The sequence below is a fragment of the Saccopteryx leptura genome, chromosome 1 (assembly GCF_036850995.1).
Source record: "Saccopteryx leptura isolate mSacLep1 chromosome 1, mSacLep1_pri_phased_curated, whole genome shotgun sequence".
Lineage (NCBI taxonomy): Eukaryota > Metazoa > Chordata > Mammalia > Chiroptera > Emballonuridae > Saccopteryx > Saccopteryx leptura.
Window position 1 is genome coordinate 172,703,071 of NC_089503.1, and position 27,484 is coordinate 172,730,554.

The following is a 27,484-nucleotide window of genomic DNA, read 5'->3' on the forward strand; positions in this document are numbered from 1 at the left end:
ACAAGACATACTTTCTAAACCAGGCCTGCTTTAAAAAGCTAGAAACGGCTGTCAAGCCTGGACTAGCAAGGGTATGTATGTGGCTTCTCTCCGAAGGCACAGGAAAAACTTTATTTCAGGAGGTAGCAATAGCATCAGAAGTTTTACGTACATGGTGTCAATGTAAAAATCACAATGTAAAAGTCTGTTTTATGTTTAGGACTTCCCTCTTTAAGTGGCCACAGGATTTACCATTTTAAACCAGGACATAAGATGGCATTCCTGTAGGAGGGCTGGATTTCCCAGCTACTCACCACTGGCTCTTTTCCCTCTTTTAAAAATAATAATATTTTTTATGAAAGTAAAAAGATACGTTGGGCAGTTCCGAGAAGGCAGCTTTCTAAGTGAGAAGAGCTGCCAAGTCTAACACCTGACCCTCCCCGCTTTAAGAAGCCATTTTTACCACTTAGCAATGGTCGGCAGCTGGTTCTGGCCAGATAATTCCTTGTTAACGTCAGTTCCTGGTGGCTGACATCCACACCCCTGAGCTCTGACCCCTACCCCAGTATCTAAGGGCAACTCAAGTGTCCGAGAACTTGGGGCATCAGAAACAAAGAAGTTTGTTATACACTGATGTTAGTACCTTTTCAATTAATTTAAAGAATTCAGAAGAAAATGAGCGGAGATTCACTTGAGCTTAAACTGAAATGGAGAAATGGAAACTGCTTCATCTTTCTAAAGGCACCATCTCCATTTTGTGGACGAGCTGAAAAACCAGCCTGTGGCCTTACTCTTGGCCAGGGATGAAACTCTTACCTCTAATGCATAGAAGAAGCCAGTGAATGGATTGGAGCCTACGGTGATGTACTGCGACATGGCTGGTGGACTGTTTTTAATGGCTGCGTTAAATCCGCCTATGTTGGAGGCAGTCTTCATTTGATCAAAAGGGGAAAGCGTCATAATACCTAATAATAAAGCGACAACACATGATTCCAATGCACTGAAATGACACTGCTATTATTGGTCACTGAATGTTTACTTCCATTCCATTCTAAGAGACTAGCTGCTCAATTTTATTTAACAGGTAAAAGTCATTTTTAAAAGCTACAAAATTAGTATCATAACATTTTGGTAATATTAAAGTTGCCATCTACAATTCCTCTATGCCACACTGTATTACACCTGACATTTGCTGCTTCCTCTGCTGAGACAGTTCCTCCTACACCCCCTTCTGTGGCCGGCTCCTTCTCACCCTCATGTCCCAGTCTGAATGTCACCTCCCTGGAGAGGACTTTCCTCACAGGCCTACCTGAAGCACCTCTTTCCTTTAACATAATTCTGCTGATTTTTTTCATGATGTGTACTAACATTCTGCCATATTATACATTTGGTCTGGTTACTGTTGGTTCCCTTAGCACCAGAATGTAAGCTTCATCAGGGCAGGGTCCTGTCTGCTTTGTATTTCTAGAACTGATATTATTAGCTCCTGGGACATCCTAGGTACTCGTTCATTTATTTGTTGAATGAGCCAATCAGATCCTTACATAAGTTCACGCATTTCCCCCCCCCCCCCCCATTTTGTAGGCTGGGAAGTAAATGGAGAGAGTCATGTTTTCCATCCACTCATTGTTCCTAGCCCGTTTCAATGTTCCAAAGTTTAATTAACAGAACAGGGATGCTACCCTGAAATGAACTCAACACTTTGGAATTCTGTAGCATTTTTATGTCAGCAAAAAAAGTGAAGACACAGGGAATGTGTACCAATCAGGTGTTTGGCACAGAGGACTGTATACAATACTATTACAATAAATGCTCTGCATGTTGTTATCTCCTGTCTGGCCTCTAAACCACACTCCTGCCCTTCCTCCCTGCTCGTGCCCAGGGGCCAATGTGCAGACCATGCGGACTTTCTCCAAAGTGATTTTTCTAACAGGCTGAGCTAGTATCCTTCTCCTGCTCTGAATTCTTCCATGGCTCCCAGTGTGGCCATGAGAAAGCTCAGAATGCCTCTCCACAGGACCCTGGGCCCGTCACTATCTGATTTCTATTTCTGTCTATGGCTTCACTCTTGTTCTGCTTGGCACCCGCTGTTTCTCCAGGAGATAACACGTTCCTATCCCCATGCCTACATGGCAAGAATGCCTCCTCTGTGCTGTTCTCCTGGTCATGTCCTTCTCCTTCTATGCTCAGAGGACCTCAGTGCTGGAACCTCTATTGGCCCCCACTGCAGCCGGCCCACATCTACTATAACAACAGCAAGGCTGTGGCCCTGTAACCATTCTCCACGCTTCTTCCAACTACACCCGTGCTTCTGACAGCGGGGACCATGCCTTCTCCTCTGTGTTCCTGATGCCTAGCACAGCAACCTGGTAACAAGGAGAAATCTGCTTTTAGCTATATTCTGCTGCTTTAAAGGTTACACTTTTAAAGACTAATCCATATGGTAATTATATGGATTAAACTTGTCTGCAAAAAAATGAAATCAGTACGTGACAACACTGTGCAGACTGCTGCTGAGCACACGATTATCAAAACTGTTCAAGAAATAAACCTATGATAATCCATACTAACTTCCAAGTGCCTCACTAAAAACAAGGCATTTTCTTTTCATATAATCAATGATACTTCAACCAAAAAGTAAATTTTATACCCAAAGTATAAAAAATAAATTCCAAAAAAGCTGAACTATAATACTTACCAATACTAGCATGATCAATAATAGTGTCAATGTCTTGTAGACCCCACTTCTTGTAAGCTAATGGTGGTGGTTGTATGTTCTCATTGCCTGATGCTGCCGCTGTCAAAGATAAAAATTAGACAAATCAAGCTTAACTCTAATGGACAGAATAAAGTTTTATAAGAACAAAATCAAAAAAATGTTAACAACTTATTTTTCTAAAATTTCAACTAACAGTAATGAGACATAATAATGTAAACAAAGCAGACGGAGATTTATTCACACTGAGATAATGCATATAAAACACACATGTTAAAAGGGCACACTGGCTGTCACAAGAGATTTGGGAACACTCCAGTAATTAGAGAAGACTATTAAAAACTCTGTGACTAGGCCCTGGATGTTTGGCTCAGTGGTAGAGCACTGGCCCGGTGTGCCGAAGTCCCAGGTTCAATTCCTGGCCAGGGCACACAGGAGAAGTGCCCATCTGCTTCTCCCCTCCCCCTCTCCTTTCTCTCTCTCTCTCTCTTCCCCTCCCACAGCCAAGGCTCCACTGGAGCAAAGCTGGCCCAGGCATTGAGGACGGCTCCATGGCCTCTGCCTCAGGCGCTAGAATGGCTCTGGTTGCAATGGAGCAATGCCCAAGATGGGCAAAGCATGGCTCCCTAGTGGGCATGCCAGGTGGATCCCGGTCAGGCACATGTGGGAGTCTGTCTCCCTGCTTCTCACTTCAGAAAAATACAAAAACCCCCACAAAAAACAAACAAACTCTGTGACTAATAATCAGGGTCAATGCAAACTGCAATTGGAGCTAAGTAAGCAATTTTTTCCCTTGAGAAAGTGGATAACATCCTGGGGACAACAACCAGGATCTCCCTCTGAAAATCTAAAGCCCCGATAATGTGCTGGATGGAGTCCTTACTGCAAGGTCTCTACTGCTAGAAACGTGTTAACAGTGGTAGTACCACCAGGAAAAAGGAATGAAATCCCAACCATTATCCTACGAAAAGTGACAGTCACACATTCTGCCGCAGGCTCATGCACAAGGTCTACTTATCAGTAAATTCTCAAGCTAGACATTAGAATATGGCAGGATGCTCGCTGTTTATTCTGGAAAGTGAAGTATTTTAAAGAAGGAAAAATACAGTCCACTACACATTCCAATTTGACAGGTAAGGCCAAGAAGAGAGAATTTTCCTATATTGTAAAATAAAAGTCACAACAATTTGTGGCTAAGTAATCAGAATTCTTTTTAGAGCAATTTATAATGAGAGGACACTAAATGGCTTATGTACTTATTTCTAGGAAACAAAATGGCTCTATGGTCTTATAAATAACAAAATAAACAGGAATTCAAAAATATCAGTAAAAATGGCTGAGAGTACAGATTATGTAATAACTGTCCATTTCTAGTTCATTTTGTTGACAGAATCCTTACCTACAGAAAACTGCCAGTCTCTCTGGGTATATATAATATAGTGACTATTTTAACCATCCTTAAAACAGTAAGTTTATAATGGGTTAAATTTAAATAATTTTTTAAATTATGAAAATTCAAACAAATTCCGACTTAATAGAAAAAGCCTGTATTAAGAGAACCACATGACCAAGACTTCAGAATTGTACCAATCACATCCACCTGCTACAAAGACCATGAAAAACATTCTATTGTCATAGAAGAGGCTGTGTTCTTCCCCTAGGAGAAATTATTTATTTTGCATCCTACAGTTTAATTCAAGATTTATAAACAGCCTTTAGAAGTCAGCAAGCCCATCCTAATTAACCAGTATTTGCAGGGAGCTGTCTAAAGCATGTAAGAGTTAAAACTTTGGTTTAGGGCCACTAAGGTCCCTCTCACCCAAACTCAGAGGAAAAAGAGAAAGTCGGCATGTATATTGGTATTTTCACTTACTTTTTAAGGCTTTTGTCCCCTGTTTAAACATCTTTAAAAATGGGATTTAACTTTGATGGTACGTCTTTCACAGGCAGCGTTTTTGCTTCTTAGCGACACGAAATAACAAATGCATCTTATAATCAATGGCACCTTGCATCTGGTGATATACAATATCTTCTCAAAATACACTGCTCACAAAAATTAGCGGATATTTTCAAAATGAATCTGAAGCTATAAAATATCCCATTTTTGTGAGCAGTGTATTATGACGGCAACGAAATGTAAACTGAGGGGCATATAAGTAAGAAATCTTTCAGCCCTGGCCAGTTGGTTCAGTGGTAGAGCGTCAGCCCAGCATGTGGAATTGCTGGGCTCAATTCCCAGTCAGGGCACACAGAAGAAGCATCCATCTGCTCTCTACCCCTCCCCCCCCCTTCCTTCTACTTCATGGCTCATTTGAGCAAGTTGCCCCAGGTACTGAGGATGGCACCAGGGCCTCGTCTCAGGCACTGAAATAGCTTGGTTGCCAAGCAACAGAGCAAAAGCCCCAGATGGGTAGAGCATAGAGGGCTTGCCAGCTGGATCTTGGTCAAGGCACATGTAGGAGTCTATCTCTCTGCCTTCCTGCCTTTCAATAATAATAATAATAATAATAATAATTCTTCCGTATTTGTATCCTTTTCATCCCTGAGTCTGGAGACAATGTAGATACCTGTATCTTTAGGTCTCTAACTTTTCTCCATTCACAAATGTCCCAGGTTAGCAAAAAGGAGCTGATGTCGACTCCTGTTGGTCTTGGCTACCCTGGGGGAAACTCCCCCTGCGCAGAGTGGCGTCTTTACCCTCGGCAAGGATGGAAGCAATGCAGAATCACATGACTTTAACAGACTGACCCAACAGCTGCTGGTCTAGTGAGAAATTTGGTTGCTCAGATAGATGCAACTAAGTTCCTGACTCCAAAGCTGACTCTGAATACAGTTGCAAATCTCTCTCTTAATTCACCAAAATACAGTGCTGACTCGGTGAACAAAGCTGTTGTTCCCGGGCTGGTCACACTCTCCACTGGAACATGTGGACAATGTGGACAACGCTGATGCTTCACTCCTTGCTTGTGCCTTACAAAACATTCTACCCAACCATGGACTCCCATTCCTACAGTAGCAGGTTTTTAACCTTAAACCAAGTAGGGAAGGCCTTTCTAATTTAGAAGACATATTTAATTCTCTAAGCAAGTTAAATTAAATAACATGATCAAGTTAGCTATTTCTTGCCAAAAAATTACCTTTTGCCACCTGATTTCGACAAGCACGAAGAGACTGAAAAAGGCTAAATCCATCAATAGTCACAATGGCAGCTGGATACAAAATACTCAGCTCTTCATTCTACCAAAGAAATAAGAAGAAAATAATAAATCGTTAGCATCACCTAATAAGCATATCCGTATCTCTATTAGAACTGAATGTCATAATTAATGTAAAATAAAAAATACTATGATTACAACTGTCAACCACCAACACTTAGTATCAGGCAGAGGAAAGTAAAAAATAAATGGAAAATTAATTTCAGAATGCCTTTGGCAACAGACTTCAGAATCTTGTCAAATAACTATGCACAGGGTGAACAAGCACTCCACACGAATGCGGCACACCTGCTCCGTCACACCGGGGTGTCGTGGGATCTCGTAGGTCCTACATTTCAGCTGCAGCACGGGGTCCTCATTCAAAAGCTGTGCAAGCAGGAGCACCCCATTCTAGGAGGAAGCACAGGAAGATCCTGCTATTTTCTCGCCAATATACCTCAACAGGTATGGCCAGGGAGAGTACCATTTCCCTAACAAATTTTCCATGGACCCCAGGGCCTCTCTTTTCAGAAGAAGGCATAACTTTTCTCTTCTGCATAACTTTTACCAGAACTTTCTACCACTGCCCCTCCCCTGTCCAGCCTCCACCCCCAGAAATATCAACCAAACATTCCCAATGGGCAGGCAGTGGGGCCACATAATTACGTGCTCCAGTCCACCGGTGTTGTCTAACCACTGATCACTGACCACTGAGCTCACCTCCGTGTAGAAGCGCACGGAACCAGAGGTGAAGCCCAGAACGATGCAGGTCCAGTCAGGACGCCCAGTGGAACTCCTGTCACAAACGAAAGTCATGGCTGTGACAGCTCACAGAGCAGAGCAAAGCAGACACACAACCCCATCCAGCCTTACCTCTTCTGGCTGGCTAGTGGGATACACAGGGCACTGGTCACACACTCCCTAAAAACAAAAACAAAACCATGTGCTTATCTATTGAATGTCCATGGCTTTATTTCTCGCCGACACAATGCTCAAGGGTGGCACGTGGAAGGGGAGCTCTGCGGACAGTGGCATTCATTGCCTGAGTACAACGACAGTAACCTCCACCGTTAAGTAGGATCAAAAAACCCACTCCCAGGAAAGGCAACGTCACATTTACTTGAAGTTAATTAAAAAAAGAGTATTTTTTATTCTGTATTGCCATGAAAAGCAGGACAGGGAAGAAAGCAGACTGGACTGCACACACTGATCACAGGCACGGGACTGAGAGAACATCACTGCGCACCAGGCTGCCCTCATTTCCCAACGTGTCCCCGCCCCGCCCCGTCCCCCTCCCCCCCCCCCCCCCCCCCCAGTGAGGACTGGGCAGAGGGCAGGAGGGACTGCTGGTCCCTGTACTGCGGCTCTGCAGAGCACACTACTTAGGGACATATGGTACTCAGCTGGTGGGCTTCCTTTTGCATATTCTGCGGAAACTGCCCCAATAGCCTACAGTACTTCTAAGCATATGCAAAGCTGCATGTTCCCTTTAAGATTTTTTTTTCTTCTGACATATAGACTTGAAAAATCTGTCAGGAGCTCTGAGACTAAGTCTCAAAATTAAAATAACTCCTTGACTGACTATTAGTTAAGCAGCCAAACCTCAGGCCAACAGCACCTTATTTGAGAAACCATAATCACTCTTGCCCTGCCCATCATGGTAGGTGATAACTGAACAAAACCAATGTTTTGTTTGTTGTTTTTAAAGTAATTCACCCATTACATTGGCTTTGCATTTGTAACAGAAATGAAATGTCTTTAAAATGCTTTGGACTAAGTGACTTAAAGAGAAATATTTTCATTTTTTGATAAGACATTTCCCTGAGAATCTATAACATGCCAGGCATGTACCATGGGCCTCCCCTCAGTTGTCTTTGATCTGAATTCAAAGTCTGAAAAATCTTACTTATCCTTATCACAGAACTTTAAGTCATAAAAATTTAATTCAGAACAGTTTTTGGCTCCAGGTTCCAGGCCAGCAGCTCCATCATGTAGCCACGCTGGAGATCTGGGTTTAGAACCCTTCCTGGGACCGCAGGAAACCTGAATTACCAACTTCGTTGCTGCTGAAGTACTTACGAATTTTAAGAATTAATGTAGCCTTCAGGTGGTGCACACACAATACAATATACAGATGATATAACACTGCTCACAAAAATTAGGGGATCAGGGAACGTGGAGATACTCCAGTACTTTCAGCCTTTTGTATAGTGCATTTTCACCAATGAAATAAAAGTTGGTTTTGCATCTCATTTGCACAATTTTCTTTGACTTGTCGTTTCCTTTTCTGATGTTATCGTTTAATAAAAAAAAATCAGCCCTGGCCAGTTAGCTCAGCAGTAGAGCGTTGGCCTGGCAAGTGGAAGTCCCATGTTCGATTCCCAGCCAGGGCACAGAGGAGACGCACCCATCTGCTTCTCCACCCTTCCCCATCTCCTTTCTCTCTTCCCCTCCTGCAGCCATGGCTCCATTGGAGCAAAGTTGGCCTGGGTGCTGAGGATGGCTCCATGGCCTCTGCCTCAGGGGCTAGAATGTCTCCAGTTGCAGGGGAGCAATGCCCCAGATGGGCAGAGCATTGCCCCGTAGTGGGCATGCCACGTGGATTCCAGTCGGGTACATGCAAGAGTCTGTCTCTTTGCTTCCCTGCTTCTCACTTCAGAAACACATACACACACACACATACAAACACACAACAATCTAATGCTTCTTTTATCACTTCATATTCATTTTGAAATATCCCCTTGTTTTTGTGAGCAGTGTATTACAGAATTGTACACCTAAAACCTATATAATTTTATTAACCAATGTCACCCCAATAAATTCAATAAATAATAAAATAATTTTTAAAAAAGAATGAATACAGCACTGCCCCCTTTGATTACAAGCTCAATGCTAGCAAAGCAAAGAAGACAATCGCTACCCTTGACTTTCTGGCTGAATAAAATCAGAACTAAAAAAGCAGAAAGAAAAACAAAATGTAGAAAATATCTTATAAGATTCTTTCTGAACTCTTCTTTAAATCCTCTTCAGTTTTTTTCTTAAAGTAATCACCTGATGAGTAAAATTAAAATTTGCTAACTGAAATCATGCTCTACAACCTCAAAGTTGGAATAAAGATGAAACTTAACAGATTCACTTACAAGTCAAACAATTTTACATACACACTTAACACAGAGACAAAAAAGATTAACTGGTACCTACCCTTCTTCAACATTTAAAGAGCCACTCCAAGCAACAGCAAATTGCATTTCTTCCTTTCTTTTGTCACTGTATTTCCATTTTGCTGAAAACATTGTTATCATATAAAATGAATTTAATTGTGGTATATGAAAACAGTTTAATTTATAAATTTTACTCTTTCCCTTTAGAAAAATTTAACAGTTCTGTACTAACAGATTTGGGTCTTAAATATAAGATAATATTTAAATTTATTTATTATTATTACTTTTTTTTTGTATTTTTCCAAAGTGAGAAGTGGTTGGGGGGGTCAGAGAGACAGACTCCTGCATGTGCCCAACCGGGATCCACCCGGAATGCCCACCAGGGGGCGATGCTCAGCCCATCTGGGGCGTTGCTCCAATGCAATCAGAGCCATTCTAGCGCCTGATGTGGAGGCCATGGAGCCATCCTCAGCCCCCAGGGTCAACTTTGTTCTCATGGAACCTTGGCTGCGGGAGGGGAAGAGAGATAGAGAGGAAGGAGAGGGGGAGGTGTGGAGAAGCAGATAGGCACTTCTCCTGTGTGCCCTGGCCGGGAATTGAACCCAGGACTTAATATTTACATTTTTTATAAGACTTTTATAAAACTCTACCTTTAGTCTCTCTTTCTTGCAATTAAATCCATATTTATTTTATTTTATTTTTATTTTTTTACAGAGACAGAGAGAGAGTCAGAGAGAGGGATAGACAGGGACAGACAGACAGGGACGGAGAGAGATGAGAAGCATCAATCATTAGTTTTTCGTTGCATACTGCGACACCTTACTTGTTCACTGATTGCTTTCTCATATGTGCCTTGACTGTGGGTCTTAAGTAGACCAAGTAACCCCTTGCTCAAGCCAGCGACCTTCCAAGCTGGTGAGCTCTGCTCAAACCAGATGAGCCCACGCTCAAGCTGGCAATCTCAGGGTCTCGAACCTGGATCCTTCCGCATCCCAGTCCAACGCTCTATCCACTGAGCCACTACCTGGTCAGGCTAAATCCATATTATAATGTTATTAATTCTTATGTACCTCCCTCTCCCACTTTTAATTTATAAAACTACTTTTACTGTCCGAGAGTAAAAATAACTTCCCGTTAGATTTATGCTCCTGGAGAGCACCCTAATTTACGACACCATTCTGCAGTCATTTAGTGCATGATCTCATTTTGATCAGTGAGGCTTTCACTGGACACTCAAACCTTAATTTTAATCTTTGACAAACATTATGAGCTGAAAACTTATGCCCCAAATGGGAAACTGCAGGATTGTGGCTTTCAAATCATAGCTGGAAATCTCCTCCCTCTCATTATTACTAAGGGATCAGCGGCCTTCTTAGCTCCGACTGCCCCTTAGGACCAGGCAGTGGCAGCCATGTCTCTGAAGTGCCACTAAGAGATGGCTGAAGTATCTGTAGCCAAGAAAGAAAAACCGGGGGGGGGGGGGGGGGAGAAGAAAAATACAAAAAAAAGTTTTTTATACAATATATAAAATAAACTATTGAATGACACCATATAATATCTACAGTAGAAATGGCATTTTTTTCTTTCTAATTCATTTTCTCTTCTAGTCTTGCATTAAAATGAAGACCAAGGGAAAAGGATAGATACTCACGCACTAGAAACACAGCCTTTTGCTCCCGAGCTATAACCATGAGATCATTGGTCGGCGATAAGGATAAGACACAATCTTGAAGCCAGGAAGTTTTCTGTGTTTTGCAAGTATTTTCTTCTTCCTCCTGTGGGTAGAATACAATGACTGTACATGCAGAGATACTGAAGGTGTTTCAACTCAGCTTGTCTGCCTTCAAGGGTGACGGGGAAGAAAAAGGAAAAGACGTCTTCCCTATTCCTTTATAAAGTTTCAACTTATTGAGACTTTATAAACGACAAACAAACCTCAGCTTTGAATAGTAATACAAAAATATTAAAATGTAAACAAATATAAAGTAGCAAGACATTAAAAGAAGTATTGCGTGGGGATCACTCCAGAAATGACTCAATATTAGAAAATTTGGTAATAATCCTACTCCAGAGATACAGCTAGGTTGCATGCAGCTACACAGAAACTAGAGAGCAAAGAAAACTATCTGCTGATTATGGGCGTAGGATCTGTGAACTATTTGGTAAATCTGATACTTCTTTCTTTTTATTTGACCTGAAAGGTGTTTTCATTTTTTCCAATGGAAAATTTAGTCATTACATAAGTAAATTCCCATGGTTAAAAAACCAACAGATCTAGAGAGGTCTCCTGTGTAGAGTCTCTCTCACACTTCTGTACTGCACCTGCCCTGCTGTCCACTCAAGAGAGAGCCCGTGTCACCAACTCTGCTGTGTACTTCCGTGGACACGTCTGCACATACAAGTGAATGCATTCACACTACCCTTCCCCCTTTTCCTAACACAAATGGTAGCACACAATATATAGGGATTGACAAAAGTAGGTTTGCAGAAGATGACAAAACAATAATTAATAAACAATAATACAAGAATAAACCCTGTTTCAGTTCACAATGGTGAACCTACTTCTGCCCATCCCTGTACATACTTCTACTTTAGTTTTCTCTGTTAACATATACCTTAGATTTCATTCCATGTGGAGTTTCTTTACTTTTTAGTGGCTGCATGGGATTCCATTGTACTGACACACTACAGTTTATTTACCCAGCCCCTACTGACGGACATCTGCGATGCGTGTGCTCTCTTGCTGCTACAAACGATGTGACAGTGAATAATCTTATGCATCTGTCAGCTGGTGTGGGAATGTATCAGCAGGATAAATTCCTAGAAGTGACATTGCTGGATCAAGGGAATGTGTATTAGTAAGTTTGTTAGTCCCAAATTGTGCTCAACAGATGTGTTATTTTGCAATCCAACCGGCAAGTTTTGAAAGTGCTTGCTTCCCCAGAAATGTTTCAAAAAATGCTTTAACTCCAGGTGTTGGTCAATCCAACATGAAAAGTGCAATCTCAGTATAAGAGGCACTCTCTCATATGCTTAAGGAGGCTTTTCCATAAACAGTGTGTCCCTTTCCTTTGCAGACTTCCTAGCGGGCTGTGCTGTTTGTTTCTAACTGACTGTAAGAACTCTTTACAGGTATGGAAAACTGGCCTTGCAGCTGCCAAACACTTCTATGTGCCAGACACTGTGTTATTTGATTTACACATAAATCTTAATTCTTGCAGTAACTCTGTGAGGATTACAGGTGCCATGACTCCTCATATTGAGACGGAGAAAGAGACTGATCAAGATAACTTCCCCAGGTTACACAGATGGACCAGAGATATGAACTCAGGCCTGGGGTTCAACTGCATGGCCAGCCCTGTGTGGCTTCCTGCACTGTACTGCCGTGGGAAGCTGTCCCACAGCGCCTATAAATCTCAGCTGCTCTGCCTCTCTCCTTGCTGCTGTGACTTGGGGTGACTAGGGAGCAGGCCTGCTGTTGTGCATTCTGCATTAAGGTGGTGATGAGAAGCTCTACTCTACCTCTATACTAAAAGACTAGCACCGCTCAGTGATTAAAAAGCAATGAAGTGCCATGGAAAAAATAAGTAAGTGGCACAGAGCATGTAAAGTCTAACCTAATCGAATTCAGCCACATGAGTGGCTATAGTAACTGGTTCTACAAAGGGTCATTATGTATTTAAGATTTTTGTTTAGTCTCTCTGTAAAGATCGGCGTGAAATAGCCCCTCTCTTTAAACATAATTAAACAGTGAGTAACTGATTGACATATACGAAGCACTCCTCAAATTGAAAAGGTCGTGAACGCTAAGAAACACAAGCTCAAGCTTGCCTGGTAGTTCAATAGTTCGCTCCGGGCTTCTCAGACTGGGCACCCTGACACGCGTGGCTGGAAGAGCCTGTACCCTGAGCTCTCTGTCCTGTGCTTCGTGGCAGATTATGTCATTCCTCGCCTCCACCCACCAACCACTGGCAGCGCTCTCCCAGCTGGGACAGCCACAAACATCTCTAGACATGGCCAAGTGTCCTCTGCAGAGCAAAATGCCCCAATTGAGAACCACCAGTTCAGCTGAATTAATAAACATATTGTAAAATTTGCTTTCAATCGACAAGTTAACTCACTCTGAAACTGGAGTATTAGATGCAACAGTGTGATCAAGGACCCTTCCCCCTCCCCACACACTATGTCAAAACTGCTCTCAGACCACTGAAGGGATTATATAACCTCATAAAGAAATGAAGGAACCATGGAGATAATTTCATTCAAACTCCTCACTCAGGATACCAGGGCCTGGAAAGAATAAGTGAATGAGCACATTTCAAGTAACATCCGCTCATCTAGTCCTTGGACACTAGCAACTCTGGTTCCTTACCTTTAAAACAAGGGGACTGGACAAAACACAGCAAGTTGATTTCACAAGTCAGGACACGCAGTTTGAAACACACTGCTCTAAGTGAGGGTTTCTCCACCCTAGCACTAGGGACATTTGGGGCAGAATATGATCCCCGCGGGGGGCTGTCCTGTGCACTGCAGGTTCTTCAGCAGTCCCCAGCCCGCACCAACCAGATGCCAGGGTACTCCCTGTATGACAACCAACATCTCCAGAAATTGCCAAATGAGCCCTGGGGGGCCAACTGCTCCTGGTGGAGAACTCCTGCTCTAGGCAAGTCCAGGATGGGCCAGTGAACCCTTACTTAGACCGGGATGAGAGAGGACAGAGTTCCCAAGGGTCCAGCTCAATGCACCTGGGGGGCAGGGGCGGAGTCACAGCAGTACAGACCAAGAATAAAGAGTGTAAGTCTGTCCCACGCCACCTGTTTCAGGGGACCCTCGAGTCCACCACCACCACCAAAGTGCTGGAACAGCAGAGATGAAGGAATACCCTCTCCAGGCTGGATCACAGTGAATGGGTGTGGGGTTTTACAACAAAGCTGGATTTCCAACTCATTGCAAAAGCTCCGGCTGGAAGGAGGGCTAGGAAGACCTAAGGAGACGGCTCCAGGAGCACGCGCACACCCGGGGCAGCCGACAAGACGCAAGCGTATCCCTGTTTTGTGCCATGAGGGCGTCTGTCGACCAGTGAGGTTTTCTGAAAACTTCCCCACAGTATCGGAGCCCACAGTCACCACTATGGCTCCCAGAAGGTACTGATTCTAAAATAACACCATCATTTGACAAGGTAATTTCCCAAGAGAAGCATGAAATTCAAAAAAAAGAAAACAGTGCCACTAGGACCTACCTTGGCTTTCCACAAAAACTAGCACCTACCTAGTTAAGTCACATTACATGCATCCACTAGCTATAAACATAACTCCTGTTGGGGCTCGGGTGGGTAGAATGTATAATTTTATTTAAATGTGGCCTAAACATCAAGAATTTTTTTCTTTGAATTGAGAGCAATAAAACTTCTTAATGTGCACAAATACAGATTATGAAATGTAGATTATGAACAGGAATGCTTTCTAAATAACTAGGTCTGTAAGATATATTTTTTAAAAATTCTTTCTTTGATTTTAAGCCCACAAATTTGCCAAGTAATTATTTTTTCACAATACAGCAGATGGTAAAATTGCAGTAATTTCACAAGCTTTTCAATTACAGCTGGGCACTATCGAGGCTGGTCAACTGCCACTGTGTAAACAGCAGCAGGTCGTTTGTGGTAGGTCAGCCACTGCAGTGACTAGATGGCCACTGAAGTAGCCAGAAGAGTTTTTAGAAGTTTTCAACTTTAGTATAAAAATAAATCCATCATTTGCAATTTATATTGTTACCGTCATGGTGCTAACCTTCACAGAAATCAACTTCCAAGACTGGTCTCATCTTTCACGTGGGAAAGACTTGCCAGCACGACTCGCAGGGAAGGCAGGTGTAGTTTGCTGTCTGTTTCTATTCTGACTAGGTGGAAACATCTGTTACCTTGACTACAGCATGTACTTGTGCGTTTCATATACCTGCCAGAATCTACTCCAATTCTTGTTATGTCTCTGGAGCTGGCTATGCCTTAGGGTTGTTCACAACCATAGACAGTAGTAGAACGAACAGGAATTTATTTAGTACTATTATGTAAGCACAAAAATGTTCTTGACAAAGATTTTAAAATGTCAGCCTAACACTGAAATATGTCCCCATCACTTCAGAAGGAAAATGCCACTATCAAAAAGCATGCATACATTTACAGACTTACAGGTTCTTGGGGCTCTGTTTCTTCCCACGCTCCCCAACCGTCATCTTCCCAGTTAGTTGATTTATCTGATTTAAGAAAGATGAAAAGTACTTAAAATCAGGAGCTTAAAATATTTTAAAATATTTTCTCTAAATATAATCAAGCCAATCTGTGATATATAACAAACATTATATAAGTAGTACACAAATATATCTTATGTAAATATAATGCTGATGTTAAGGAAGAAAATAACAGTAAACTATGCTACATCAGGCTATTGCTTATGTAATAATAACCTTAACATAGGTTAAACAAATCTATGTCATAGTAAAAACTGCAAATTATTTAATCTTAAGATGTTGGATATTAAATTCATCCACATTTAAATCAAACTACAAAGGTGGCATTAAAAAGAATCTCAAAATGACCATTATTTGTAGCTTAGACATTAGACAACTTAAATATACACAGTGACACATTTTTTAAAGATGCAATGCACATATAGGGGTTATCACATAACAACGAACATGTATGTAGCATTTCTACATGCTTTACAGACATTAGATCGCTGAAGCATGACAAGGATCCTTTATCATCCCTTCTTACAATGAGAAAAACAGAGCACTTGGTTTACACAGCTTGACAAAGATCACAGCGGAGTAAGTGGCAGAGTGCGGTTTGGGTTCAGGTTGCCTGAGCTCCGACACCCATGCTTGCAAGAATTCTGCTGTATTCCCTCCTCCTATGGCTTCTGAAGGATACAATGAAGAAACAGTGGGGCTGCTTATTATTAAGAATGCTTATTATTTTAAAATGAAACATTTCCTTGATACTGAGATTTGGAATTGGGGGGGGGTAACTTGGAAAATTAACAGTTTGTTCTTCAGCAGTCTAATTCAGTTAGGCAATCTCTTTATTCTGCTAATTTTTCCACTGCACCAAAACAACTGTCTTATTGTGGGGCTGATGGCAAGTAGGCCGTTCCATTTACACAGACTGAGAAAACGCACTGCCTTTTGTACCAGAAAGCAAAGTAATGAGGCAAGTTCATCACTCTGAAATCCACGATTCAATTTTTAAATTACTGTAAGAATAATGTATTTATCAAATTATCACACTCTGAAAATCATGTGGAATTTATAGCACTTTATGAAGGTCAGCTAGTCATTCATTCATTCATTCATTCATTCAAGAAACAGCATTTTTTTCTGTCTTGGGTACTGTGCCAAGTGTTGGAGCTACAAAAGCCTTCAAAGAGCTTAGTTTGTGCCCACAACCCATGTTGAACGCTGTACAAGCTAAAATCATGGGAAACATTTCTTCTCCATGATGGTACAAAAAATGTCTGACAATTCACAAGTGACTCAGACAATCAAGCAGGACAGCAGCAATTTGGGCTTCTTGCCCCTGCAGACTCAATCTGTCTTTATGGCCCAATTCAAAACATCCAGAAAGAGGAAGACCTTGAAAAAATACTTTATTTAAGATATTTGTGCATGTGACAGCTTAGCCATTTCTCATTGTCCCTAACTGTGGAGTTTTTACTAAAAGGGCAAGAATTTAATGAGGCATTTCCCATTTTGACAGGAAGACACTTTCCCAAGAAGCCATGATGCAAACAGAGGTTAAAGGAAGGTGAGACAAAACTATTACTCGGGTAAAGATATTTTTGAAGCTGGTCTAGAATCACAAGGCTCTTTATAATATACACAAAAATGCATTCAAAATTCTAGTCATCTTAACAATGGGAAACACTAAAGAAAAAAAAACCCTGCAAATTGTGCTCTACTGTGGCTATTTCTACATGGTGCCTGTCATATAATTTCTGCAGCCTCCTGACTTCTGTTTGAAAATCATCTGACACCACTCTGCTGGCTGCTGATGTGGATTGTCGGCTGTTAAAAAGGTTGGAATCTCAGCACTTTACCAAGGTTATTTCTTTTCTTTTCTTTTTTTTCTTTTTCTTTTTTCCAAAGCTGGAAACGGGGAGAGACAGTCAGACAGACTCCCGCATGCGCCCGACCGGGATCCACCTGGCACGCCCACCAGGGGCGACTCTCTGCCCACCAGGGGGCGATGCTCTGCCCCTCTGGGGCGTCGCTCTGCCACGACCAGAGCCACTCTAGCGCCTGGGGCAGAGGCCAAGGAGCCAACCCCAGTGCCCGGGCCATCTTTGCTCCAATGGAGCCTTGGCTGCGGGAGGGGAAGAGAGAGACAGAGAAGAAGGAGGGGGAGGGTGGAGAAGCAAATGGGCGCTTCTCCTATGTGCCCTGGCCGGGAATCGAACCCGGGTCCCCCGCACGCCAGGCCGACGCTCTACCGCTGAGCCAACCGGCCAGGGCCCCAAGGTTATTTCTTATATCTTCAAATTGCGTAAGCAAGTCAAGCATGTTCTTTAAGAAAAAGAAAAGATGATTTATATAGAAAAATAGCTAATAATGTCTAATAGCTAATAATAGTTAATGTCTAATCAAGTTGTTACTCATGTAAAGAAATTTATTCAGGCAGTCTTTCCTATTGGTGATTTTTCTATGAAGGATGGTATTCTTCAATTAATATCACTATTGATGTTTTTAACTGATCATTGACCAAGATTGTGGACAACCAAAGCAATGAGTTTAACATACAGTATATCTGAGAACTGGGGATTGTTTAATGTCAGTATGAAACATTACTATAAGACGTTAAGGTCTATAAATTTTATGTATTCATGAAGAAATAAGTGATTTACTTTTTATTATCAATTACTCTAAAGAAAAGCTAAAAACAGTTCACTGTGATGGTGTCTTAGAATTAATAGATAAAAAGTCTCCTATAGGCCAGGGTAATTTAAAAGTTCCAAGCTCTGGTATAACTTAAGAGTAAGTCAGTTCAACAAAGTGTATTACAGAATAAGAACATCAGGACAGACAACCACTTTAGGGTGATTGGGGTCCAGATGGAAAATTCCAAACACCCACAAACCACCAAATCACAAACCACTGGCATTTATCCAGTTTACCCAGTGAGCTAAGTGATACTCATTTCAAAAGCTAGGCTCTAAATTATGGGGCAATGTTAAGTGGTTTTTTTTTCTCATTTATTAAATAAGTAGCAACAACCCAATCTCCAAAAAGCAATTCTTGAAATAAAACGATCATCAATTGCCTGTGTCCTTTATTTTGCGGAAGTCCAAGTGAACAGAATTGAGCAGAAAATTAAGAAAATGACATTCACATTCACTGCCTTTATAAAATCAGTGGTAGTCTCTTCTGCTGATTCCCTTTTTCCAGAAAAACAATAAAATTTTATTTTTCATAAACCTTATACATACAGACTTTATATCTCAGATAAAAACCATCCTTTTCAAATAACTTTTCTATGTGAGATTATAGTATTGATTATTTTATTTCATTCCATTTTAATTACTGAGACAAAAATAGTTGAAAAGCACCAACCCCTCGCTTTAGTTTTGATTAAGAAGTAACGTGAAGTATTCTAATTCAAGTCCAAGTGGCAGAATCTGATTAGGTAAGAAGATCCTCTAGAAATATAGTTCATGATATGGATTAACAGATCTTTATATTACACACTAACACACCTACACACACACAAGGTATACTTCAACTTTCCAAAAACAACACTAATGTCATTATTAACAAAAGATCCTGCATCAATAATGGAAAACCAAGCATATAGCACATTTCTGCTTAGTTCTGAGTCTTTCATCTTTCCTTAAAATTCAAAGAAAATCAAGGACTGCAATGAAGATTCAATTAGAGTCATTCAAGACGACTGTCTACTTAAAATATTTTGCTAGTTCAAATCCTCTGCTGAAATCACCCTTCTCTCTGTGATTTGAATCCACATCTTGAATCACATTTGCTCTCTACAAATAAAATCCATAAGCTGGTTTCCAACCAACTTAAAAAAAAGCAACTGCCTCCTCACTGACTAGTAACTGACTGCTCATGCCTTAACTTTTTTATTGACCTATCACTGCAAAAGACTAGTTTGAACTGCTAGAATAATTGGGAACATAAGCATAAACCCTTGTTCTTACCCTGATCCAGTTCAATGTTTTTGCCTGAATGAATGAAACCAATGACTTCAAAATATAAACTGTAACTACAACTCCTTCTGTAGAAAATTTTTCCCCTCAAAAAATTAATTATTCTAGTATAAAAAATAACCAAAACTGGTCCAGTCCACCACTTGATAAATGCTATAGTCATTGAAATCTTCAAAATATTGAGAAAACCCATTTAAATTCAACCATCAAAATAATTGCAGATGACTTTTTAAGGGTTATTTCCAATGAATGAGTTATTCTACCAACAAAAGCGTAAATACGAGATTAAATTTCTGCTTCCCACAGCTCTATGTAATTCCAAAAATACATTATTCTGATTTGCTTCTGAACAGTCTGTCCTCATAAACTGAGTGTATGTCTTCATTTAACAAGAACCTGAAGCTGGAAAGGAAATTGAATTCTAGAAGTGGGCAATTAATTTGACAGTATTTGTGTTTACCAATATGAGTGTGTCAAGATCAAGAACTAAATGAGAAACTGAAATCATTAAACGTTAGGAAAAGGAAAACTTAATTTAATCTCCACAGACTAATAAAAGGATCTTACTAGCACAGAAGCAAATTCATTTCCATTCTTCCGAGGCAAGAAAAAAGAGATAATGTACTTGTTTCTATCAAGAGGAAGAACCGCTAGAAGTTATGATTTGTAAACAATTCAGAGGGGTCCAACAAAATTTAGTTGGGTCTTCTTGACCAAGGCAAGGAAAGCAGCACATAGCAATACAAAGGTAAAAACAAACAAACAAAAACATGACCTGACCTGTGGTGGTGCAGTGGATAAATCATCGACCTGCAATGCTGAGGTTGCCAGTTCAAAACCCCGGGCTTGCCCAACAAGGCACATATGAGAAGCAACTACTACAAGTTGATGCTTCCAGCTACCCACTCCCTTTCTCTCTCTCTCTGTCTCTCTCTCAAAAAAAGAAAAAAAAAGACTAAATAATAGAGAATCTGCTTGTTAATGTCTTATGCCTCAGAATTATTAATCTTTTTCTTTTTCTAGGGAAATGGAAATGGGGAAAAAAAATCTCACATTAGCATATTCCTTCAGCCCATTAAAATATGCAGCAATCTGGCCCCAGCCAGTTGGCTCAGTGGTAGAGTGTGACCCGACATGTGGATGTCCTGGGTTCAATTCCTGGTCAGGGCACACAGGAGAAACAACCATCTGCTTCTCCACACCTTCCCCTCCTCTTCTCTTTCTCTCGCTCTCTCTCTCTCCCCCTTCTGCAGCCAAGGTTTGATTGGTTCAAGTGCATTGGCCGGGAGCACTGAGGAAGGCTCAGTGGAGCATCCACCTAAGGTGCTAAAAATAGCTCTGTTGCAAGCATGGCCTCAGATGGGTAGAGCACTGGCCCTAGACGGGGGTTGCCGGTGGATCCCAGTCAGGGCACATGTGGGAGGCTGTCTCTCTATCTCCTTTCCTCAAACTTGGAAAAGAAAAAAAGATAGGCAGCAATCTAAAATGTGGAGGCCGTCCCATTTTCAATAGCAAGGGTTTAGTTCATTCAAATCCCCATGATTTAATGAGACTAGATCTTTAAGGTCCTTTTCAGTTCTAGACTGCTAATAACTATGTTGTCAAATAAGTGACCTCCTATATCACATAAAAACATATGTTCTGATAGCCAATTCACAAAGTAACAGAACTGAAAATATCTTTAAGCAGTAAGTCTATAAATTTTCAGAAGTGCCTATAAAATATGCTACTTTCAGATTACATCTCTTTCTCTCCAGTATGATCTCCAGGGAAAATACCTCAGTATGCATTTAAAAAAAATGGGTATTTTATACCCTTCATAATATCCCATAATGCAAAGAGATTCCATGATTTCAGTTTGTCTCAGCTATTGTATAAAAACGTGGCTTTATAATTGACAACTCAAGTTATCCCCTACATGCTTTATCTGCTATCTTTCTGGTAAAAGAGGCAAAAAGGGAAGCTGCTCTACCTTTTTAGTACGTCACCAAAAAAGTATTCTATTATTAGGTAAGTTAAGAGATCCAAAATATTAGAATACCCCAATTACCTCCAAATATTCTGATTCTCCCCCTCTGTACATGAGGACCTATACTACTACTCATCTCAGAAATTTCAAAAGTTAATGTCTGATTAGTAGATACTAAATTTTGACTGAATAGAAACAATGATGACTATTAGTTATCACTAATGTAGAGGCTGGGAAACAGTAGGGTTCAAAATCTCCTTCAAAGCAACAGAAAACAGCTTCATTTTATAATAAAGTTGAAAAGTCATGAAGCCATGCTGTTAGTCATCATTTTCTGATGACTCAAATGTAGAAGAGAGCAGCATTTAGTCCTGGGTGCCAAGGTGCCAGATATCAGATATCGCTGTGTCTGTGGCAGCTGCCCACACTAAAATAATAGAAGTATTAAACCAACCAATAAGCCTTCAAAATTATCACTTAGCTAGGGCAAATAATTCATGACAAGTAATTAAGGTTTCTTTTCTTTTCTTTTTTTATATATCCCCTAGACCTGAGCTGGGATAAGAAATTAAAATCATATAAGGTAGGAAAATAAAATGATCGCATCATTTCTGCTTCCCAATAAAATGAAGAAAAGCAAAATCAAACACCATCTGTAATTTAAGGGAGAACCTATTGACCCTGCTCAACTAACCACATTTTTACTCTATAAATTTCACCCTTACCAAAGTTCCAGTTCAGGTATTTTTTTTTAATAAAGAACTCTTTACAACTCCTGACGTTTCATAAAAAATGGCTTGGAATGATTACTGTACTGAAATTCATGGCCCTAGTCATTCCCAGAATTCCAAGTAAACTGTCTACAGTAGGGCAAGAGCTATTGTTCCAACTTTTATTTATAAATTAAACACCATTTTCACTGTAAAACATTGGCCTGGCAAAGGGGCTCACTGGTTAAGAGGTTCTTTTTCCATTTATTTTCTACCTGAATTGATGGTAGCCACAATAACACCAGTAAACACAAACCTCGGAATTTGACTTAAAAAGATAATAAATTAAATATTTGCAAATTCATAGGCATATTGCAAATTAACCTAGATGTGTGGGGTATGACTATATCCCCAACTGCCTAGACTAAGCCCATATCCAGGGGCTACGCTCTGCTGCGTGACCTTGGACAACTATTCAACCTGTACGTGCCTAAATATTAGCATCTCTAACTGTGCCGTATATTGTGGTAGCCATTAGCCACATTTATTTAATTTAAAGTAAGCTCTTTAAATTAAGCAAAATTAAAAATTCAGTTCCTTAGTAGAATTTGCCATATTTGAACTGCTCAACATTGAACCCGATGTGGCCAGAGACAACCATATGGGACAATACAGACACAGTGAAGAAAATAAACAAGCAGGTATGATTGAGAGGCACAAATGAGACCAAGGGGGCAGGAGTGGCTACTTGGATGATCGAAAGGGCCTCCCCAAGAGGCTGACATGAGAGTTGAGACTTGCGTGACAAGACGCAGCTAGCATACCAAGATCCGCACAAGCATCCACAGCACAGGTGAGGGCAAAGGCCTCTGGCACAAATGAGCTTGGCTGCTTTAACAAGACAAAATGTGTCTGAAGCAGAAGAAATAAGGGAGAGAAGCACCAGGTACAGGAAGTGGCAGGAGGCAGGGCCTCGAGGGTCTTGCAAGCCATGCAAGAATTTTGAATTTTATATTAAGAACAACTGTAAGCATACAGAGTTATAAAGAGGATAGTGTTATGATCTAAACCAGGGGTAGTCAACCTTTTTATACCTACCGCCCACTTTTTTTTTTTTTTTTTGTATTTTTCTGAAGCTGGAAACGGGGAGAGACAGTCAGACAGACTCCAACATGCGCCCGACCGGGATCCACCCAGCACGCCCACCAGGGGCGACGCTCTGCCCACCAGGGGGCGATGCTCTGCCCCTCTGGGGCGTCGCTCTGCTGCGACCAGCGCCACTCTAGCGCCTGGGGCAGAGGCCAAGGAGCCATCCCCAGCGCCCAGGCCATCTTTGCTCCAATGGAACCTTGGCTGCGGGAGGGGAAGAGAGAGACAGAGGAAGGGGGGGGGTGGAGAAGCAAATGGGCGCTTCTCCTATGTGCCCTGGCCGGGAATCGAACCCAGGTCCCCCGCACGCCAGGCCGACGGGCCAGGGTCCCTACTGCCCACTTTTGTATCTATGTTAGTAGTAAAATTTTCTAAACGCCCACCGGTTCCACAGTAATGGTGATTTATAAAGGAAGTAACTTTACTTTACAAAATTTATAAAGCCAAGTTACAGCAAGTTAAAACATAATAATTACTTACCAAGTACTTTATGTCGGATTTTCGCTAAGTTTGGCAGAATAAATCTTTATAAAACAACTTACTATAGTTAAATCTATCTTTTTATTTATACTTGGGTTGCTCCGCTACGGCCCACCATGAAAGCTGGAACGCCCACTAGTGGGCAGCAGTAGGGACCAGGTTGACTACCACTGATAAACCATGTCTTTAAGAATTCAAGCTGATGGTTCTATCCAGATCTTAGCTGACCTCTGCTGCATGTGCAGCAGCTGACCACGCTTGTCTTTCATCAAATGCCCTTCTCCCTCAGCTGCTGTGGGATGATGCTCACCTGGTTTTCCTCTCTGTTACCCTTTCTCAGTCTCCTTCCAAACACCCTCTGCCCCTTAAACTTCAGTACTCAGTTCACATCACTATGTAGTCACGAAACACAAAACCATTGTGTTTCCATCAATGACGAACCGCGTATACAATGGTGGCCATATAAGATTATAACAGAGTTGAAAAGTTCCCATTGCCTAGTGACTCTGCGGCAGTCTTAACATCACAGCAAAATGCATTACTCCTGTATGTGTGGTGATGCTGGTGTAAACCAACCTACTGTGCTGCCCGTCGTATAAAAGTATGGCACACAATTACAGTACAGGGGGTCCTTGGTTACAAAAGTCTCAACATACAACGTTTTGAATTTAAAATGCTCACTCCCATAAAAACATAAAAATATTGAGATGTGAGTGTTTTGGCTGTTATGGATGCCTTGCAATGCTATAGGCAGATTTTGGAAGAGAAGTCATCAACCTTCCAGACTCGCCTGGAACAATTCTTTAAGAAGGCAGAGAGGCCTGCAACAGATCCTGTACCCTCTACATCAGCTGCTTCTTGAGATGAAACACCTGTAGTGCAGGTAGAATCATCTCCAGCGTCTCCTGCATGTTCCTTAGGGCGGCAATCCTGATTCTCCTGACCCAGTATCTCCAGCACTTTCTGCAGGTTCTCCTGCCTCTCCAGCTTCCTCCTCCCAATAGGTCACTCTCTCCCACCTTGCAATGACCCTTCAGTGTTCAAGCCAACCATAGGAATAAAGGGAAGGAATTTTTTTTTACACTAATTTTTTGTGTTACTACAGTATATATATGTCCTTTTCCTTTTCCTGTGGCTTAGTTGTTTTTATGTTAGATTATGATTTTACAACTGTGTTAGGACAGGTAAGTGACTTAGGCTGCTAGGGTGTGTTCGACTTACACCAAAACTTGGGTAACGTCACTGTAGTAGGGACAGAACTGTGTCGTAACCCAAGGACCCACTGTACTAAGGTATACTATCCAGGTTTGTGTAAGTGCATTCTATGCTGTCCGTACAACGCAATCACCTAACGGCATGATTGTATACATAATCCTGAAGCTGATCTGACACTTTTTGCTGAAAACATCAAATTAACATCTCTGGCCCAGAAATCCTTACTAAGGTTTAGATCTCTGTATCTGGCATTCAACTGCACCCCTCACTTGGACATACATTTAAAATGCAAAAGGTCCAAAACCTATCTCCTTCATTCTTTATGCTATACCCTTGTTGAACTTTTCAAAAGCCCAAAGGCATCCTTAACTCCCTCTCATTCATCAGCTGTAAGCCCCATCACCAGGTCTCCACTAGCTCCTGCAGAAGCTAGCCCTTCCTCTCCAGTCCTGCTCAGGCTATATTTTATTTTAGTTCAAGCTCACATCACTTCTTGCATGAATTATTAGAATAGTCTCCCAACCTATACACTTGCTTCTTATGTCCTGCATGTGGCTGCCAAAGCACATAACCGAGATTCAGAAACTTGGCTGGCTACATTACGTTCAAATCTGACCACCCACGTCATTTCTCTGTATCAGGCTTTTCAGAGGCATCTCACCACTTCCACACAGCTTCCCATGGTCCAGCTCCCTGCTGCCTTCACAGCCTCTTCCACCCACTCTGTCCCTCACGTTCTCCTCCTTCCGGTTTTCTTAGTTCCCTAAATGCCATGCCATCTCAGGCCTCCCTTCCTCCACACCTGTTATTACCTCTCCCTTATTCACATAACACGGAGGCTTACCACTTCAGGGAAGTGTCTCATCTAAATATAGATTTATATGTACACATATAATATGTATATATTTACATATGTACATGTCTCAATCACACTGCATGGTAGCTGCTAGTTTATTTGTCCCAGTGAATTATAAGCTCCGAGAGGGCAGAGACCACCAACTTTATTTGATCGGTAGCCCTAAGAGTAAATGTTCACAGATACTTTTGATGTGATACCTTCTAAATTTAAAACCAGGGAGGAGCTTACTGAGTAGGCCTTTTATCACCCTGCCAGCAGACCACAAAGTGACAGCGCCCTGCAACAAAGCCCAATGTGCTTCAGACTGGAAACAGAAAGGACCCAAACACAGAAACACACACCCTTTCTCTAGGCGACATGCAGGAAATTCTGAGGGACCCTGCAGCATCTAATAAACCAGACCGAGGATTTTGTTCTACGTGGGCAAAAGCTTCACCCTCTTTGATGATAATAATAGGTGGCAGGCGTCCCGCCTCAGTGAATGAAGCAAAGAAACTTTTCCTGGCCTCGTTACTGTCATTTACAGGTACATGGCAGTTACATGTAGATGGTAGATGCTCCTCTCTCCCTTCCTGACAGGTCATTACCCTTATTTAAGAGAGACCCTTACTCACCACCTGAGGTGTCCCTCACTTGTCAATCAGCCATTTATTCTCTAAAACTGAACGCGTGGAAGGGGATGAGGGAAGAGATCACAGGGGCGACAATCAACACATTCGGAGGGGGAGGGGCAGGAGGCCACAGACCCAGGGATGAAGGAGCCGGGTTAAGGCAGAACCGGCGGAGCGCCGACAGCTGGGGAGAGAGGAACAAGGGGGAGCCCATCACGGAATAGGAAACACCGGATGGGAAGGAGAGGGAGGTGGCGAGCAGGGAGTGGGGCTGACCGAGACGAAAGGCAGCCGGACGCAGTTTCTGGCCGGGGAGCGAGGTGCTGCGGAGAAAGCGGGGGCGAGAGGAAGGCGACACAGGCGCTGCCAGGGCGGAGGGGACTTCAGGACGAGGAGGGCAAGAGGGTCACTGCAGGAAGAAGCGGGCAGGCACGGGGGCGACGGAGAGCCCCCACGGCAGAGGCGTCGGAGCCAGGCGGCGCCCGGAACCCGCCCAGGGAGAGAGCGGCGGAGCGGGACGCACTTACTGGGGTCCCTCCGCAGGGCGCCGACGGGGGTCTCTTCGCGCAGGTGAGGGAACAAGAAGTCCCGGGCGGCCTGCAGGTCTTGGAAGGAGCAGAACTGGACAATGGAGCAAGCCATGGCCCGGGGATCCCTGCTGGTGCTCTCGCCTCACCTGACCACGCCCTGCCCCCGCCCCCGCCGCCCTGCGGCCGCCACCGACCAGCCCGCACAGCTTCAGCCACGCAGTGGCGGGGAGAACCGGAAGTTGTCAGCGCACGCGAGTCCTCGGCCTCAGCGCACGCGCAGGCCCGCCCCGGAGGAGGTCCGAGTCACGTGACCAGCGGCTGCCGGGGCGGCAGGTTGCTGGTCGGACGACGACATGGAGGCCCGGGGCAAACTTCAGTCCCCGTTCTCCGCCTCCACCTGGTAACCGGCCCTTTTATTCCTTATGACTTTTAGCCAGAGATAATCTCATTAGATGTTGTCCGTGTCGGTCTTTGTCATTTGACCAGTCGGCTTGATGCTTTGCTATTGGCACGATCCTGGTATTTCACAGAGAATAATCCCTGTTAAACCAGCGGCAGGCCAGTGGGGGACAGTGTCCTGCAAGTATCCGAGTTTGCAAAGGTGAATTGTTCTTTCGTCAAGGCGAGCTTGAAATGCTCCTCCAAATTCCTGTAGGGCTTTGCACGCCCAGTACAGTGTGTGTTACACTGTGTGACA

At 42.4% G+C, this 27,484-nt stretch overlaps 1 protein-coding gene and 1 non-coding gene across 2 annotated transcripts in view; both read right to left on the bottom strand.

The window, feature by feature from the left end:
• The window catches only part of RAB3GAP2 (RAB3 GTPase activating non-catalytic protein subunit 2), a 55,014-nt gene extending 27,987 nt beyond the window's left edge, over window positions 1–27,027 (bottom strand). The window contains exons 1-10 of the mRNA XM_066380355.1: window positions 26,785–27,027; window positions 15,235–15,299; window positions 10,702–10,825; window positions 9,091–9,172; window positions 6,763–6,810; window positions 6,610–6,685; window positions 6,199–6,300; window positions 5,833–5,932; window positions 2,678–2,776; window positions 796–944 (exon numbers count right to left, since the gene is read on the bottom strand). Of these exons, the coding sequence (XP_066236452.1) occupies window positions 796–944; window positions 2,678–2,776; window positions 5,833–5,932; window positions 6,199–6,300; window positions 6,610–6,685; window positions 6,763–6,810; window positions 9,091–9,172; window positions 10,702–10,825; window positions 15,235–15,299; window positions 26,785–26,899 (960 nt within the window). The 5' untranslated portion in view covers window positions 26,900–27,027. The remainder of the gene's footprint in view (window positions 1–795; window positions 945–2,677; window positions 2,777–5,832; window positions 5,933–6,198; window positions 6,301–6,609; window positions 6,686–6,762; window positions 6,811–9,090; window positions 9,173–10,701; window positions 10,826–15,234; window positions 15,300–26,784) is intronic.
• Window positions 1,556–1,687, bottom strand: LOC136389810 (small nucleolar RNA SNORA36 family). The gene has a single exon (XR_010748380.1). It is a non-coding gene; the product is annotated as a small nucleolar RNA SNORA36 family (small nucleolar RNA).
• Window positions 27,028–27,484: the final 457 nt, after the last annotated feature.